Source organism: Camellia sinensis, chromosome 12, assembly GCF_055761805.1.
Source record: "Camellia sinensis isolate YWXY chromosome 12, ASM5576180v1, whole genome shotgun sequence".
Lineage (NCBI taxonomy): Eukaryota > Viridiplantae > Streptophyta > Magnoliopsida > Ericales > Theaceae > Camellia > Camellia sinensis.
In genome coordinates this window covers 158,014,400-158,033,665 of record NC_138972.1, presented here as the reverse complement: position 1 = coordinate 158,033,665, position 19,266 = coordinate 158,014,400, and the positions used below count along the sequence as shown (strand labels likewise).

Sequence of the window (19,266 nt, the reverse complement as noted above, 5' to 3'; positions counted from 1 at the left end):
CTCAAGACCCTCCAAGAAGCTTAGGTTGGTGTTGGAGGTGTTAGGCTAGGAGATGGTGTGCAAAGGGGCAAGAACTAGACCCTTTTGAACCCTAAAATGAAGAGATATAGGGAGAGATATGTTGTATGCCTTCAAACAAAATCTCAATCTCTCTAAAGGAGAGGAAGGCCCTCTCTTATAGCCAAAGGGGTCCAAAGCTTCTCCAAGAAGCTAAAAACAAGCTTGAAGATCCTCCGTACACGTGTATGGAGGATCCATTCTGTGCCTTCCAGCTGGCACAGCTGGCAACAACTTACAGACACAAGATTGAAGGAGGCAGGCCGACCAGTTCAGGTGGTCGGCCGATCAGTTCAAAAGGTTCAAGTGAGTGAATGGTGGTCGACCATCCCAATTGGTAGTCTCCCAACTGAATACAAGCTAGTGGTGTGGTGGGAGACCAGCAATTGTGGCCCAAAAGTGAGGGAGACCAGTCACTTGTCAGGGAAACGGGCCGGCAGGGGAAAAGTGGTCTCCAAGGAGAAAAGGTGGTCTCCCACCCTTGTACCACCTTTCAAACAATGAAAATAGGGTCCATGCCAAAAATGAACCAAGACGAATGCAAAACGAGGGTTCGGGGGCCAAAACGCGCAGCCGGGTGCCCCGAAAACTGACTGTTAAGCATCGAAAGTGGCGTGCGACCACGAAGGTGGTCTCCCGGGCCATAGTGTCCCTCTAGAGAGAGGAAGCAAGATGTGTACCAAAAACCGGGCCAAACGGAGAAAGTTAAGCGGTCCTGGACCGAGGCGCGCGGCCAACGGCTCCGAAAATCGAAAACTAGTCTCCAAACGGGAAAAATGGCCTACGACCACGAAAAGTAGTCTACGACCACTGAGAGATGGTCTATGAGACCTCTCCCTCCCTTCGAGAAGAGAAAACAAGACCTGATTCGCAAACCGAAGCAAAGCACAAAAGGGTCCCGAGGTCCGGGGGTAAGGCTCTCAGCCAAATTTCGAAACTTCAGAACGAGCACAACATGCACCATCACCGAGCGCTCAATCGATAACATCTGAGTCTTAAGGTCGGTTAAAAATGAGGTGTCTACACCATGGTTTACACGTTTCTTGATATTAGCACTTCGAACATGTATTTTATATTAACATTTCATTGAGGTGTTTCAACAAAGATCTAACATTCACAAAGTACTCAACCAAAAATCACCACAAACCCACAAATTGATAAATCAAAATTTTTTTTTAAAAAAAAGAAAAAGAAAAAGAAAAGGAAGAGAATAAACATTTAAAATATAAATTTTTATTTTGCCGGTCATCTTAAACTTTTAGATTAATTTCTTCGATTTTTTGATGAAAGCTCCCCAACGACATTTGAATCAACGAACGCTGTGAGAGAGGACTAGAATCTAAACAATGTTTCATTATGAGAGAGCTTCGTTTGTTGTCATGGAGAAGACGTCCGAAAATGAGTTTGATGACATAATCAAGCTTCAACATTCATCAAGCTTCAACATTCAGTTTTATCTTCTTTTTTTAAAAAAAATTGTTTTCTTTTCGTGGGTATGATGATTTGAGAAATACAGAAAAAATAAGAGAAAGACATACAAGGAAGAGAGAGAAAGAAAGAGTTAATCATCGGTGAGAGACAGTAACATACTGGTGTTGATGCATCAGTAACATAGCGCCAGTGTTGATGATAAGAAAGAAAGAAAAAAAAAATTCAAAAACAATGTCATTTTTAAGAGTGACAAAAAAAATGCGACTGAGGATCCGGACTCAGTTATCCCCCACATTTTGGCAGTGCATTGATCATGTGCGCACACACCGACGCTGGTGCTATACTCGGATCGGATCATAGTCAACAAGTCAACTCAACACCCCCACATGGCCTCCTCCAATCGAAATCGAAATGGGCATAACTTAGCAAAATTCCAAAACGTAAAGCAAGAATAAGAAAAGATGTTCCCCTCTCTCTCTCTCTCTCTCTCTCTGAGCTAGAGGTTTGGTAAGACGGTTGTGGTGGAGAAGAAGAAATGGCTATCTCCAGAGTCACCACCACTTCCGACGCCGGAAATCCCCTCCTCGACGACGACCTCGTCGACGGCGCCGTCGACTACAAGAATTGTCCTGTCGTCCGATCCAAGTCAGGCTGTTGGAGATCCGCATCTTTCATCATCGGTAACAAACACATACTTACATACACACAATCCAATGATTCACAATATCTATATACCTATATGCATATATGTGTGTGTTTTGATTGAAATTGAGATTTGGAATTTGGTAGGTGTGGAAGTAGCAGAGAGGTTTGCGTATTATGGTATAAGCTCCAATCTCATCACCTACCTGACTGGGCCTCTAGGCCAGTCAACGGCCACGGCGGCGGAGAACGTGAACGCTTGGTCCGGCGTGGCCTCTCTTTTGCCTCTTTTGGGAGCCTTCGTAGCCGATTCATTCCTCGGTCGATACCGAACCATTGTTATTGCTTCCATAGTCTACATCCTGGTTAGTTATTATTATGATTCTGCTTTTTTACTTTCTCATTTTTTTTTTTTTGTTTCCAAAACCAAAGAAATGAGAATTACAACTTACAAGTGTTTTCGTTAACTTATTCCAACAAAATCTTAGCTGTTTGTTTGGCGGATGAAAGAACAAGGGTAAATGGAATTCGCCATGCAGAATTAAAATTTGGAAACCATCTTTGCTCAATTTTCAAACAAAGATAGCCTCGCTTCCAGGGCGTCATACAGGCCCTCGTTCTAAACTTCAGCTTCAGCATTGATTAAATTTTTAAACAATTTTGACCTAACTGATGTGTTCTAGCCTTCTAGGTTTATTAGGCACTCGGGAATAGATTTTCAAGGTCCCATCAAGGCTATGTGGTTATGCCATTGGGATATAAGTGTGCAAAATATTTAAGTCGTTATCGGTACTGTTTTTAATCTGATTTACATGGGGTGGGGTTGAAGACCATCCCTATTTCGGAATTTTGTATCACACTCTTGCTTGATATCTCTGAAATAAAGGTAAATGAAGTATTGCAGAGATGTTGAGACACAGAACAGAAGAAAATATCACACAACTTTGTTTAATCATTGATATAGATTGGATTGTACATAGTTTTGCTTATATAGAGCTCGGGGAATTCTAGAAGATTACAAAAGCTATAGAAGGGAATTCTGTAGTTAGCTATGCCATGTCATGATCTAGCTTGTGCTTCCAGAGAGTAGCATGTGAGACTTCCATGTGCTGAGAAAGGAATTTGATCCAGTGAGGTCAATCTTATCTGGGCTCTTCTGCTCTCAACTATAATCAGAAATGCTTTTCATGCTATAGACAAATTGCTTTTTAGGATTATGAGTATGTTGTTTTTCTTGTATGGTGTGGCTGTGGAGGCACACAGCCTGCAATAATCAACCTAGAGTTCTGTCAGAGCTGTAAAACCGGTGCAATATATCTCATATAAGTCATACATATTTATATATTTAAAAGAAGGGGCATTTGATATACTGTTAAAAAAATCAGTTCATACCCATTGCAAGAGTTTCCTGCTTGCTCCACAACCATAGCCTTTTGTCTTTGCAGAAGCGCATGTGCAATGGACGTGAAGGGTTTTTTATGTTTTACTTTCGTTTTTTAAGTGGGTTTGAATGACCACATGTTTCATAACAACATATTTGTCATAACATAGATACATTTTTGTAATAAAGTTTTATTATATAAGCTGTAAGTAGCATTATAATTATTATTTATGGAACACTGTTGTGATGTTTTAGTATAGATCTCATTAAGTAGTTAAAACTATTCCTCGTTTGGTGTTGCTGTGGAAGAAAAACTTAATATTCCACTATATCAAATAAAGGATTACATTCACCCTTTTATAGATGATAATACTCATCTAATTTATAGGGATATTTACAACTTACCGAGAATGGAATCAAACTTATCTAAAACAGAAAGCAATAAAACAGGAAACTCTTATCTACAAATTTGATAACAGATTACTAGAATCCCCTAAAATCGTGGGATCAAATAATGATCTATTAGCTATAGATTTCCTCAATCTTAGCCACTAATAATGCTGACAGATCAACAAACTAATTAAATCTTTCAATAATTCTACACTCCCCCTCAAGCTGGACGGTAAATATTTATTAACCCCAGCTTGGAACTCAGATCATCAAACGTCTTTCTCGGTAGGGCTTTAGTAAGAATGTCAGCTGTTTGCAGACATGTGGGCACGTACATCATCTTGATTGTCCCTTCTTCTATCTTCTCCTTTATGAAATGTCGATCAATCTCCACGTGTTTTGTTCTATCATGTTGTACTGGGTTCTTGGCAATGCTGATTGCTGACTGATTATCACAAAACATTTTCATAGTTTCTTCATCTGAAATTTTTAATTCCTTTAGCAACCTTCGTAACCATATTCCCTCACAAATGCCATGTGCCATTGCCCTGAATTCAGCTTCTGCACTGCTCCTTGACACCACCGATTGCTTCTTACTTCGCCATGTAACAAGGTTACCCCACACATATGTGCAATACCCTGAAGTAGATCTTCGGTCTTGTACTGATCCTGCCCAATCTGCATCACTGAATACTTCAATATCTCTTCTTTGATTCTTCTCAAAAAATAATCCTTTACCTGGTGTTAGTTTCGGGTATCTTAGGATTCTATACACTGCCTCCATGTGTTCTTCATTTGGATTATTCATGAATTGACTTACCATGCTAACAGAAAAATCGATATCTGGTCGGGTGTGAGACAGGTATATAAGTTTACCAACTAGTCTTTGATATCTGCCTTTATCCACTGGTGCACAATTTTCCTTAGTTCCTAGTTTGGTTGTTGAATCCATAGGAGTATCAGCCGGCTTGCATCCGAGCATTCCAGTCTCTTTTAAGAGATCCAGGACATATTTTCTTTGGGAGACAGAGATTCCCTTTCTTGACCTTGCGATTTCCATGCCTAGGAAGTATTTGAGATTCCCAAGGTCCTTGATTTCAAATTCTGTAGCTAGAAGACTTTGGATAGTGCAGATTTCCTCCTCATAATCTCCTGTTAGAATTATGTCATCCACGTATACAATGAGGACAGCAAGTTTTCCTACAAGAGAGTGTTTAACAAATAGAGTATGATCCGTCTGACATTGAGAATAGCCATGGCTCTTAACTACCTTTGTGAATCTCTCAAATCAGGCTCTTGGAGATTGCTTGAGCCCATATAGAGATCTTCTAAGTTTACGAACTTTGTTGCATGTAGTTTGTGTCTCAAATCTTGGAGGAATTTCCATGTAAAATTTAGGAAGGCATTCTTGACGTCTAGTTGATGAAGAGGCCAATCAAGATTTGCAGCCAAAGATAGTAGAACCCGAACTGTGTTTAACTTGGCTACAGGGGCAAATGTCTCCTCATAGTCGATTCCATATGATTGGGTGAATCCCTTTGCAACCAGCCGTGCCTTGAATCGATTAATACTCCCATCTTCATTATATTTGACTGTGAATATCCATTTGCAGCCTACTGGACATTTCCCAGTTAGTAATTCTGAGATTTCCCAGGTTCCATTCTTTTCAAGCGCATGTATTTCTTCATACACGGCTGATTTCCACTCAGGTGAGCCAAGGGCTTCTTGTATGTTATTGGGAACCTGGATGTTGTCGAGGTTGGCAACAAATGATTTGAACTTTGGTGACAGTCCTTCATATGACACAAATGTGTATATAGGGTGTTTTGTGCATGATCTTACACCTTTTCTCACAGCAATAGGAATATCACTATCATCATTAGTTAACTCACTATGTGAAGTCTCGGGATTAGAGTTACCTGATGGATCTTCACTTGATCTAGGACTTGGATCAGATTCTTGGGCTTGCTCAGGAGATGCTTGTTGTTCCATCTCCTTTTGGTTCCTTCTCCTCCGTGAGTAGGTAATCAACTCATCATTCTTTGTTAATTGAATAGTGTCCAGATTTTGAGGTGGATTAATAGGAACAGGCAGATTGTTGGTTTGAGCTTGAGAAGGAGTTTCTAGGTAGAGATGTTGAAGACGAATGGATTTAGGATTCAGTGATGGGCAAAATTGGTCAGAATTAGGAGAAAGGTGAGATGATTCTTCAATATCCCAAAGCTGGTATTCCTGGACAAAATTAGGCTCCCCCTGAATATCAGATTTGGGATAATAAGGCTGGTACTCAAAAAAGGTGACATCCATGGAGTAATAGTACTGTTTAGTGACCGGAGAGTAGCACTTATATCCCTTTTGAGTTGGAGAGTACCCAAGAAAAATACACTTAAGGGCTCTAGGATCAAGTTTATCCCTGTGTTGTTGATGGACATGAACAAAAGTTGAGCACCCGAAAACTTTGAAGGGGATAGTGGAGATGAGACGAGTATTGGGAAAGGATTGAAGTAGGAGTTGACAGGGAGTTTGGAAGTTGAGAATACGAGATGGCATCCTATTTATGAGATATGCTGCAGTGAGAATGGCTTCACCCCAGAAAAATTTTGGTACATGGGTAGAGAACATAAGGGAGCGTGCAACATCTAGAAGATGCCTGTTTTTTCTTTCGGCAATTCCATTTTGTTGAGGAGTGTTCACACAGGAACTTTGGTGAACTATACCGTGACTCAAGAGATAATCATTAAGGATGGATTTGAAATATTCTTTGGCATTGTCAGTTTTCAAAATCTGGATTTTTGCTTGGAATTGTGTTTGGATCATGGTGTTGAATTTTTTGAAAATCTGACCTGCCTCTGATTTTTCTTTCATGAGGAAGACCCATGTAAGTCTAGTGTGATCATCAATAAAGGAAATAAACCAGCTAGAACCAGTAACATTCTTGATTCTAGATGGACCCCATACATCACTGTGAATCATTGAAAAGGGTTGGGATGCTTTGTAGGATTGATTGGGATAAGAGTTACGAACATGTTTAGAAAATTGACAAATCTCACACTGAAACTCATTTGGATTTTTATTATGGAATAGTGAAGGAAACAACTTCTCAAGATACAAGAAATTTGGATGACCTAACCTATAGTGCCACAACATAATTGCACTATCATGATTAGAACGACTAACAGAAAAAGAACTAGGACTATTGGACACTGAACAATTAGATTGGTGAGTTGCTCCTTGAAAAGGATCATTAACCTCGAGAAGATAAAGCCCCGAACACATCTTAGCACTGCCAATCATCTTTCCCGAGTCCAAGACCTGAAATTCACACAAATTTGAGCCAAATTTAGTAACACAATTGAGATCCCGAGTGAGTTTACTAATGGACAGTAAATTGCAATTTAAATTTGGCACAAGAAGAACTGAGGCAAGTGTGATGTTTTCTGAAACTCTAACAGAACCTGTACCAGCAACCTTTGAGAGTGAACCATCGACTATCCTGACAGTTAAATTTTTAGAACATGGACTATAAGTAGAAAAAATCTTCTCATCTTCAGTCATATGACCTGATGCTCCTGAGTCTATAATCCATGGACTTAGCTTCTCCTTTTTAACATTGAGAGCACTTAAGAAATTACCTTTGTGTGCCAAGGAACCGATACCAACCACAGTGGGGGCAGTGGCAGGCAATGATTGGCTGAACAGTTTCTGTAATACTTCTAGTTGTTCCTTGCTGAAGGGAATGGGTTTGATTGATGGTTTTTCATCCACCGCGACGAGATTGCCCCGTCCTTCTTTGTCATTGGCAAACCAGGAAGGCTTCCAATCTGTAGGTTTACCATGGATTTTCCAGCAGGTGTCCTTGGTGTGACCAGAACGTCGACAATGATCACACCATGGCCGTCCTTTCTTTGGTCTGTTGTCATTGTTGTTGTATGGATTTCCTCTAACTACAAGGGCTAAGCTCTCAGGATTTGTCACAGATTCTTGAGAGCCCATCATGATCTTCTTTCGACTCTCCTCTCTGCGAACTTCTGAAAATGCTTCCCGGATATTCAGCAGTGGTTTGGATCCTAAGATTCTCCCTCGGACTTCATCGAGATTCTTATTTAATCCAATCAGAAATTTGTATATTCTTTTCCGTTCAATAATCTGTCTATACCTGATTCCATCGTCAGGACAGCTCCAATTGTGCTCCTCGAACAAGTCCAGCTGTTGCCAGTAGCGGTTGAGTGTGTTGAAGTACTGAGTCACCATTAAATCTCCTTGGCGGAAGTCATGGAGAACACTTTCCACCTCGAACAATTCAGATGTATTCTCATTGTTAGAATACGTTTCCTTAGCAGCTTCCCAAATCTCCTTTGCTGTTCCGTAGAGAAGAAAATTTTCTCCAATGTCATTTGTCATGGAATTAATGAGCCATGACATGACCATGTTATTTTCAGAATTCCAGATTTTGAACTTCTCATCATCCTTGTTTGGTTTGGCAGCAACTCCATTGAGATAATCGTCTTTTCCCTTTCCGCATATGAACATCATTACGGAATGGGACCATTGGAGATAGTTGTTCCCATTCAGTTTGTGTCCTGTAATGGGCATGAGGTTACTATCTGCACTACTGTTGCTGGAAGCCATGGCTTCTTGATTGGAGGTGATTTGGGAAACGGAAGAGTCACTTCTGCCGTATTTGGTCATATGAGGAAATTAGGGTTCAGAGAATGCTCAGATACCATGTTGCTGTGGAAGAAAAACTTAATATTCCACTGTATCAAATAAAGGATTACATTCACCCTTTTATAGATGATAATACTCATCTAATTTATAGGGATATTTACAACTTACCTAGAATGGAATCAAACTTATCTAAAACAGAAAGCAATAAAACAGGAAACTCTTATCTACAAATTTGATAACAGACTACTAGAATCCCCTAAAATCGTGGGACCAAATAATGATCTATTAGCTATAGATTTCCTCAATCTTAGCCACTAATAATGCTGACAGATCATCAAACTAATTAAATCTTCCAATAATTCTACATTTGGCAACATCACCTTTTAGTCCAAAAGTCAAAAAATCACTAAAAAATTAAAAAGCCAACAACCTATACCAAAAAGTCAAGGATTTCCTTCTTTCTACTTTGTGCACATCTTTTCGTAAAAAATTAAAAAATCATCCCAAACATACTAGTTTTTTATGAGCTGTGTTTGAGACCCCTAGTCTCCAACCACTCCCACACACACGTGGGGGTGGGTCATTGGATCAAAAAAAAAAAAAAAACAAACCAATCACACCCCACTGGGGGCCCTGTGGGTCACCCCCAATGGGGGTCCGAGGCATTAACCTTTTTTTATATCATATTTTAGCTAAAAAGTCAAAAAAATTACTAAAAAAACTTATTTCCAAACAAGACCTAACTGTGTATTACATAGGTGATACATGTTTTAATATAGACCACTCATTTACTTGAAACATAATCAAATCAAATTGAGAATATATATATATATATATATCAACCTCATTAATTCAAGAAAGTCTCAAGGAAATGACTAATTTTCCTCACCACCCAACTTCATAAAATGCTTCAAAACTTTCTTTTCAATAGGTGAATTGACTCTTCAATACCGGAGCAATAATAAAACCAAACCTATTAAGAGTTTGATTGTGAACGGGTATGTCGATTGTGAAGAGGTATATTTGATGGGAATAGCCACTTGAAAAGACAGTGATTACTTCTTGATGGAATGAATGTGTCGTGAATTGCAATTAATAGAGTAACATTCATATCAAAAACCCAATCATGTTTTCTCTTTCAAGATAATAGAGTGACGCTGCGTAGATAAAATCAAAAACATAACGGGGAACATGTATTATCTTCTCTATCATACCATTGATGCGAGGAATACCACCTATAAGAACACCAAATCCAAAACATTAAATAAAATAAAAAAAGAAGAAAAATTCAAGAACACAAGAGAGAGAAAGTAACTTGATGAACAAATTTCATAATAGAAACTTTTAATAATGGAAACACACACTAATTCCTTGTTTTAGAATATTGTATACCATAACCTCTTAAAACAATTGTAGATGTTTGATCTCATGGTTTTCCCGCAAACAAAAAAACATAACTATAATTAATGCTGGTATGCACTGCTTGATGAATTAGTTATTTTTGCTCTTGAATTAGTGTGGAGCTATGGTGTAAAGGTGTTAAATGACTTGCACAAGCAACTAAAAACTGGAGAGAATGAGTTCTACTTCTTCATGGACATATGAGAAAAAACAACAATAGAAAGAATAGTTAAGTCGATGAGGGGTTTTTCCTAAACATCAAAGTGCTTCCTTCAGTAATGCAGGGTAAGTGGCTTGTGGGCAGTGTTGCCAGCTCATGGGCCCACTTTGAATTGTCGTAGATGTAAAGATGGCTCAGAACCACCGAAGGGTGGAAAGGGAGAGCATGTGTTGCTTGCTTGTGGTCCCAAATCACCTCCATGTGGAGGTCTCGCTCTTTTAGAGTGGAGCCACCTCGAAAGGGTGAATGAAGCAACTTTGATGATACCCACAACTCTTGCTGCTAATCCTAGTCCCTAGTGATTCTGCACAAGGGTCATTGAGTTTCTTGGGCACCCCATGTCACGGTGCTACCCCCTGCTCTTGACCTAGATATAGACTTGATAGCATCGGTGCTGTTGTGGCTTGCATGGACAAGCAGGCAAGGTGCAGAGACAAAGGCGAGATGCGGAGCACATAGCCAAGTTAATGAAACTGCCAAAGAACCCTGAATTCAACTACTGTTAGTAAAATCTACTAGCTTAGCAATAATGATTTGGAAAAGGAAAAAAAAAAATGCTAGTTTGCAAGTAGAATGGAAATTTAAAACATTCAGTTGATTTTCCCCTTAACAGCTTTTAAATTTCCATTCTACTTGCAAACTAGCATTTTTTTTTTTCCTTTTCCAAATCATTATTGCTAAGCTAGTAGATTTTACTAACAGTAGTTGAATTCAGGGTTCTTTGGCAGTTTCATTAACTTGGCTATGTGCTCCGCATCTCGCCTTTGTCTCTGCACCTTGCCTGCTTGTCCATGCAAGCCACAACAGCACCGATGCTATCAAGTCTATATCTAGGTCAAGAGCAGGGGGTAGCACCGTGACATGGGGTGCCCAAGAAACTCAATGACCCTTGTGCAGAATCACTAGGGACTAGGATTAGCAGCAAGAGTTGTGGGTATCATCAAAGTTGCTTCATTCACCCTTTCGAGGTGGCTCCACTCTAAAAGAGCGAGACCTCCACATGGAGGTGATTTGGGACCACAAGCAAGCAACACATGCTCTCCCTTTCCACCCTTCGGTGGTTCTGAGCCATCTTTACATCTACGACAATTCAAAGTGGGCCCATGAGCTGGCAACACTGCCCACAAGCCACTTACCCTGCATTACTGAAGGAAGCACTTTGATGTTTAGGAAAAACCCCTCATCGACTTAACTATTCTTTCTATTGTTGTTTTTTCTCATATGTCCATGAAGAAGTAGAACTCATTCTCTCCAGTTTTTAGTTGCTTGTGCAAGTCATTTAACACCTTTACACCATAGCTCCACACTAATTCAAGAGCAAAAATAACTAATTCATCAAGCAGTGCATACCAGCATTAATTATAGTTATGTTTTTTTGTTTGCGGGAAAACCATGAGATCAAACATCTACAATTGTTTTAAGAGGTTATGGTATACAATATTCTAAAACAAGGAATTAGTGTGTGTTTCCATTATTAAAAGTTTCTATTATGAAATTTGTTCATCAAGTTACTTTCTCTCGGTGTGGTAGTTCAGTAAAGGCGGCGATTACCATTGGTTTACCATTGGCGGTCGTCGTGCTTGTGGGTTGAAGTTCTAATGGTTGGGTTGGAGGATGGATAGAAAGTATGGTGCGGCCATCAGTAGTGGTCCATTTTTGCTGGATTGCTTCAAGAACTTGAACGGAATCTTTTGGAGGTTGAATATTGGATAAATACCACAAAGAGAAAGGGTATAAAACCTGAATTTCTTCCAGATATAAATAATACTGTAATTTATATTCTTCTAATTGTGATGGAGTATGAGTAGCAAAATACCATTTCCGAAAGTCAGAATATTTTTCCTGAAAAAATTCTTGATTTAAGAATTTACGATTTATACTACAAGGTGTAAAATCCATTAAATTCTAAAGTCCATATCGCTGGCTGTAGGGCTTAAAGAGCCTCTTCTGGATTCGCGTTTGGAATGATGAACTGGAGGAGGAATGGGTGGTTCATATATCCCATGAGGAATACGTTGTTCCGAATATTGGACGCCTCTAACTATGGGATCCTGATCTGGATCGTTAGGTTCATCTGAAGCAGGTCTAGAATGAGATCGGGAAGGATTACCTTGAAATATAGCATCTGGCGGTTCAGCACAAGACTGTCTTGAAGATTCTGGATAATCTACTCGGTAAGGTTGATGACTAGGAGCAGTACGAAAACTAGTACTAGACATACTTCTATGTAATTTAATGGGGGGTTTTTGAAATTGGAGATAAACATCTCCTTGTCGAGTCTGAATAATGTCATCCAAGTTATGACGTATGAGTGGTCGAGGAGGGACAGCATTAGTAATTTTCCACTGTTCAGGGAAAGTAATTTTATCCCATTCTAACAGTTTAGGGGCTGCAACCTGACTACTGTAAAGATTAGTGTCGATTAAGACAGTTTCACCATCAATTCCTTTTTTTCTAACATATGGATTTAAAGTAGTTAATACTTTAAGATAAATTCTGGAGATGACAGAAAAAGGAGGGGATCCTGCCATGTATTCGTACCCATTAGTCAGAATTCTGAATTCTAAAACTTTAGATAAATTTTGGTCAGAAAGAGCGATACTGAGGTTAGGATATATATCAAAATATACTGGACCATGGGACAAACTTGTTTCCATTGCTCCCATGAGAGATGCTCGCCAATTAAGGCACCTACCATCTCTAAGTGTGCATTGCATACTGGTGTTTTGACCAAGGAGGGTCAAAGGTTTTAAAGCAATCTGGACAAGTCCTATATGAACATATTTATAATCTTTGAAAAACGGAATTAAATCCTGGATATTTAGTAAATACATAATGGTGTCATTATTTTCTACTGGAGCAGCATGTTCAAAAGTTTTTATTAATGTTTTACTGAAAAAAGTTTTAATTCTATGCTTATAAATAGTGTTTGGATCCACTTTAGGAATTGTCCATTTATCTAAGGCATCTTTAACATCCTGGTATGCAACTAGTTCTCTGGCTTCTGATGTAGAAGCCCCCATATTTGTGACAGCAGTATTGACTTCTGAATTTTCATTACTCATTGGTTTGTAGGTGACCATATATGGATAATTAAATGAAAATAAAACAGATTATTTCATAGATTAAACTTGGCTCTGATACCAATAAGAGTGCTCGACTTAGGGTCAACAACTTAGCACGTCTGTCAACGACTTATGCCAACCCATCCTAATAGCTAACCGCTTATGGATAAACAAGGCTACGCGACTTGGGTGACGTCCCTCTAAGCTGTCAAATTTAAGCTAACCCTTACAAAGCACAGAACCAGGAATAATACACGAAATAATCTTATTTTATTTACTTTTAATTACATCATATATGGTCCATTTATAACTTACTCTGAAGAAGGAGGGCGATTAGCCCTAGCTCCGGCAATTATGGCTTCCTGTATCTGAATTTCAGTTTGGACTATTAACCTATTAATTTCTATTAATTCTTGTTTTGCCCATGGGTCATTAGGCCAAAGTGCAAGATAGGTATTTATGAAATTATTTTTTCTTTCTTTATGAAGTTCTAAAATATCATGCAAAAGAACAAGATCATATATAGACATACATAAAGAAATAAGAGAGACTTACTTAAACCAGCAGTACTATTATTAATACGCTTCAAGCTGAAAAGTAAGAGAGAGGGAGAGAGTACAGATGTTAAACGAAGAAAATAAAATTGGTGCCTCTTACAACCCAAGGGCTACCTATTTATAATACAAATGGAAAAGATAACAAGGACAGGTGGCGTGTGCTGAATGGTTTGCAGTCGATCATCCTTATCCTCTTATCCCTATTTTGTCGGCAAAGAATCTACTTTAATAAAAGTAGATAAAGTGGCTCCATTATGCACCGAAAGTTGTTTGGCCACAGATTTTTTTTTAGTTGTCTTGGAATTTTTCTGTTCAATGAAGGGGCCTTTAAATTTTAGACCTCATATATTTGCCCTATAACGTGTGAATGTCGGGGCTGGGGGTCACTTTATGGAGAAGACCAGGTCAGATCAAACTTAACACCATTTAACTGCTCATTTCACCTGCAATACTAGGGGTGAAACAGTTGGGAGATAAGGTAAAGGATATATAACATCATGAGTTGGACCATAGGTTCTGAAGAGGTTCTACTAATGTTTCATACTTGGTTTGATTCTGTGTTTATACCACCGCACCAACTTAAAGTAAATTTAATCTATAAATTAGACATCTAAATGAGTAAACATGGTCTCTAAAGCTCTAAAACTACTGATACAACAATTGTGAACTCAGCTTCTTTGATTACTTGAAAGTTCTGGCTTGATTTATATGAATAGCTACTAGACTGTTTTTCAGCATAGTGATCCAGAGTGTATACTTATCTCAGGTGCTAATTATGTTTGATTGGAATGAATCATAGGGACTTGGACTGTTGACCCTATCAGCCGTGCTTCCGCCTTTTAGCTCTGACTGCCAAAGTGCCACCAGTGTCAGTATGTGTTCTCCTCAGCTTCAAGTCATCTTCTTCTTCTTCTCCTTATATCTAGTGGCATTTGCACAAGGAGGGCACAAGCCTTGTGTTCAAGCTTTCGGAGCTGACCAGTTTGATGCACAAGATCCGCAAGAGTACAAAGCCAAAAGCTCATTCTTCAACTGGTGGTACTTTTCTATATGTTTTGGTACTATGATAACACTCTTGATTTTAACCTACATCCAAGACAACCTTAATTGGGGTCTTGGTTTTGGGATCCCCTGTATTGTCATGGCCTTTGCACTGGTCATATTTCTGCTTGGAAGTACAACTTACCGGTTTAGCATTAGAAGTGATGAAAAAAGCCCAATTGTAAGGATTAGTAGAGTGTTTGTCAAAGCAGCTAGGAATTGGCGAACCACCCCTTCAGCAATTGCTATTGAAGAGGAAGCTCAGGGAATCCTTCCTCACCAGGGTTCTAACCAATTCAAGTAAGAGAATAAACTTTCTGCCTACAATGAAATATGTAAAAATAAACTCCCCTTGTTTTGTTCTTGTTCATTAAATGATTTTAAATAATGGGATCAGTCAATAATTGCTGAAACAGTTTCTAAATGTTAAATTATTGAATATTTTGAGGGCTTCATTACAGGTTTCTTAACAAGGCCTTGCTTGCACCAGATGGTTCAAAGGAAGATGGAAAAGTTTGTAGTATCAATGAGGTTGAAGAGGCAAAGGCAGTTCTGAGGTTGGTTCCAATTTGGACTACCTGTTTGTTATATGCCGTTGTATTTGCACAGTCCTCTACTCTTTTCACAAAGCAAGGAGTTACAATGAACAGATCGATAGGTCCAAACTTTGATGTACCAGCTGCTTCACTTCAATCTTTTATAAGCCTTTCCATTGTTATCTTCATTCCCATCTATGACCGCATTTTTGTTCCAATTGCTAGAGCTATAACACGTAAACCCACGGGCATAACAATGCTTCAAAGAATCGGAACTGGAATACTCTTTTCGGTTATTTCCATGATTATTGCAGCTCTAGTTGAGAAAAAGAGACTCCAAACTGCTATTGAGTATGGACTCGTTGATGAGCCAAAGGCAACAGTTCCAATGAGTGTCTGGTGGTTGGTGCCTCAATATGTATTGTTTGGGATTGGCGATGTGTTCACCATGGTTGGACTGCAAGAGTTTTTCTATGATCAGGTGTCTAGTGAATTGAAGAGTGTTGGTCTTGCTCTGTACCTCAGTATTTTTGGGGTTGGGAGCTTTTTAAGCAGCTTCCTCATCTCGGTTGTGGAGAATATTACAGGGAAAGATGGCCAAGACAGTTGGTTCTCGGATAACTTGAATCGGGCACATCTTGATTACTTCTATTGGGTACTTGCTGGACTTAGTGCAGTGGCATTGGTGGCCTATTTGTACTTCGCAAAATCTTACATTTATAATCGAGGAACCACTATCTGAAATTGGTCAATGACATCCAATTGTCTCAACTAAGATAATTACTTATGAACAGGAAGTGGAGTTTGTCTTGAGTTTTATTTTGTTTTGTTGCGCTATGTTTGGTTGGGGGATTCGAGAAAGAATTTGAGAAGGAATTTGAAAAAAGACAAAAAAATATGTGAAATTAAGTGAAATATAAGTATATTTTATTTACATTTCAAATATTTTTTTATTTTTCTTTTCAAATTTTCTAACCAAACACAACCTTAGTGTCCTAAGAAAATTGTTGAATTCGGAGTTGTTTGGTTCTTTTTATTTTTATGAAATGATATACAAAAAAATAAATAAGTGATAAATAAGTGTATCTATTTAGGGAATGGCAAACAAATTCTTACTTTGATGTCAATGTATATAAGTTTTTTTGTGCATTTTTTCTACTGAATTTATAGCCTTTCTGTGTCGTTGGCATGTGTCATCCTAGAAGATCTATACACCAAAACGTGCAATTTGAAATTGCTGTTGGGAGTCTATGGATGAGATTGGACAGAGATTAGCGGAACAGTTTTGGGTGGTTGTTTTTGTTTTTTATTTTTTTTCCTTTCTGGTCCAAATAATATTTAGAGAAAATTTTATGGTTGTTGTGGATATTTATGGAATTAAAATTGCATGACAAAGTTTCGAATTTAATGTTTTGCGTGCTTGATCTATACTGACTGATTTATTATGATTGGGTGTTTTATCATGATTTTTAGTTTATCTAAAAAATCTTCACGCAATGGACTTTGTAACTAGCATGTATTTTACGCAAATTATACTGACATCTTTAAATATTTTTTGACAGTTATGACGAGCCCTCTTAATTTGATGAAATTACACTACCTATAATGAGGAAAGGATAATTTTAGAAATATCAATTTTTTTATTAAATAAATAACCAAATATTATATATGGGTGTGATTTTATTGTGAGACATTTGATTATTTATTTGATAGAAAATTTGAAACTTATAACATTTTTTATGAGGAAAAGATACAATAATTATAATATTAGTGCCTAAATGTAGTGTTATTTGTTACAACTAACAAATAATACTAATAGATTAAAAGTTGATTTATTTATTTATTTATTAAAAAGTAGGTTAAAAGTTGTATTTTTTATTTTTTAAATTTTTTAAAAAAAAGTATATAAAAAAATAAAAATATAATATGATTTAAAAAAATTAAAAAACTATTTTAATGGAGTTGCCAAAACCAACCTTTTGCAACCATGGACTAATAATTGCTGCTTACAGGTCGGCAACACTGCTGGGGACCCCACTGGGGTGACACCAACGGAGTTCGGATCCTCTCCTTGAGGTCCCTCCTCCACATCCTGCTTGTAATGGCTCAGATGAGCCGTTGGACATCCAACGACTGAGATTAAAAAAAAAATTGAAATTTTGGTCGCTCTCCCGCCCAAACAAAAACACAGCTCAGAGGTTATACAGATACAGAGCATTCTCACACAGCACTCAGCACACACCCCTTTTCCTTCGTCGAACCCATTCTCATCGGCAGCGACCCACTGTCGATACAGATTCTGTCTGCTTCGCTGCTACATTCTTCTCCTCCAACTCACCGAACCGTTCGCTGCTACGACCCAATCTCGACGCCGTTGCAGATCCGACGACGGAGAAATACTCTCGACGCCGTTACAGATTCTGTGTACTTGGAAAAAAATAGGGGTTACTACAAAAAAATTGCTTTTTTGCGACGGTAAAACGCCGTCGCAAATGCCTCAAACGCCGTCTCAAAAAGTTTTTTGCGACGGTAAGTGGCTTTTTGCGACAGCAAGTGGGGGGTCGCAACAAAGGGGGTTGCAAAAGGGTTTTAGCGACGGCATGACGCTGTCGCCTTTTTTTTGCGACGGCAAAATGCCTTTTTTGCGACGAAAAAATTCTGTCGCAAATAACGCGTGAAAATTTGAATTTTTTTGAGACGGTATTGTGTTGCCGTCGCTAAAAGGGTTTTTGTGATGGCAAAAAATACTGTCGCTAAAAGTTTATTTGAGACAGCATCTGAGCCGTCGCTAAAGGACTATTGGCGATGGCAATAACACCGTCGCTAAAGGCCTTACTTGTCAACCAATTCCCTATCTTTTGCTACAGTAAAGGTGTTGTCGCAAAAAACCCTAGTTCAATTTTCTTTTTGAGACGGTGTGTGCTGCCGTCTTAAAAAAAAAAAAAAACTGTATTAAAATTATTAAAAATATGAAAATAACCTGTATTAAATGAAAAATAACTAAAAAAAAAATCAATAATTACATAATAATATAAATACATACATAAACAAAAGTCAGCACATAATGAAAATTCATAATGTTGTTCCATTCATAACAATACATAAATAGAAATTTATAACAATAAAAATTATCCCACTACATAATGTCGCATAATACATACATAATGTTGTTCACAAATCTAAATAACGTAAATCAAAACCAAAAGTTTTCATCTTGATTCTTCCATGGGTTACAAAAATAAAAATTATAATCTTTACATGCCCGCATTCCACAAGAAGCAAACTGCTACTAAGGAAATATCTGAAAATAACAAAATAAAAATAATTAATGACAATATAATGGTGTTAATATTTTAATTATAGAAAAACATAAAAAATTAACTACTATATAATTACAAAGATGAACAGAATAAGATGCAATGATCTGATGGTCATACAAACATGAAAACAGATTTCTATTAAACACCATAGACAAGGTATTCCGTTTATTTATTCCAACTCAAGAACTGTAATGAGATAATCATCATAAAATGCATATGAATACAGACGTGTTGTAAATTTAATGTAAACCATTCTGAACTCCAAATAATAATTTCAATCGCTTAAGTAGCCTATAAAAATAGTGTAGTTTCTCAAAATTATTTGTTCATAATAGAAAAAGAAACATGGCAAACTTACTTCCATGCGATATCTTGCTCTCAATGCACACATTGAATGAAAAGAAGTGGCACACTTCTAACACTGAGTGCAAGAACCATGAGTCTGCTTGCAAATAACACATGGCTGCAGTTCAAACAAATGTATCACGTTTAGAAGAGAAGGTTAGAAACATGAGGGCATATCACCAGATGTATTTCACAGTTTTTTTTTTCAGCCT

At 38.0% G+C, this 19,266-nt stretch overlaps 1 protein-coding gene across 1 annotated transcript; it reads left to right on the top strand.

Annotated features, from left to right (window-relative positions):
• The first annotated feature begins 1,595 nt into the window (after positions 1-1,595).
• Positions 1,596-16,538, top strand: LOC114262874 (protein NRT1/ PTR FAMILY 5.10). Its single transcript, XM_028203291.2, has 4 exons — positions 1,596-2,168; positions 2,278-2,495; positions 14,612-15,153; positions 15,315-16,538. The coding sequence occupies exons 1-4, from the start codon at positions 2,024-2,026 to the stop codon at positions 16,129-16,131; spliced, it is 1,722 nt and encodes a 573-aa protein (XP_028059092.2). The 5' UTR covers positions 1,596-2,023; the 3' UTR covers positions 16,132-16,538.
• The last annotated feature ends 2,728 nt before the right edge of the window (positions 16,539-19,266 follow it).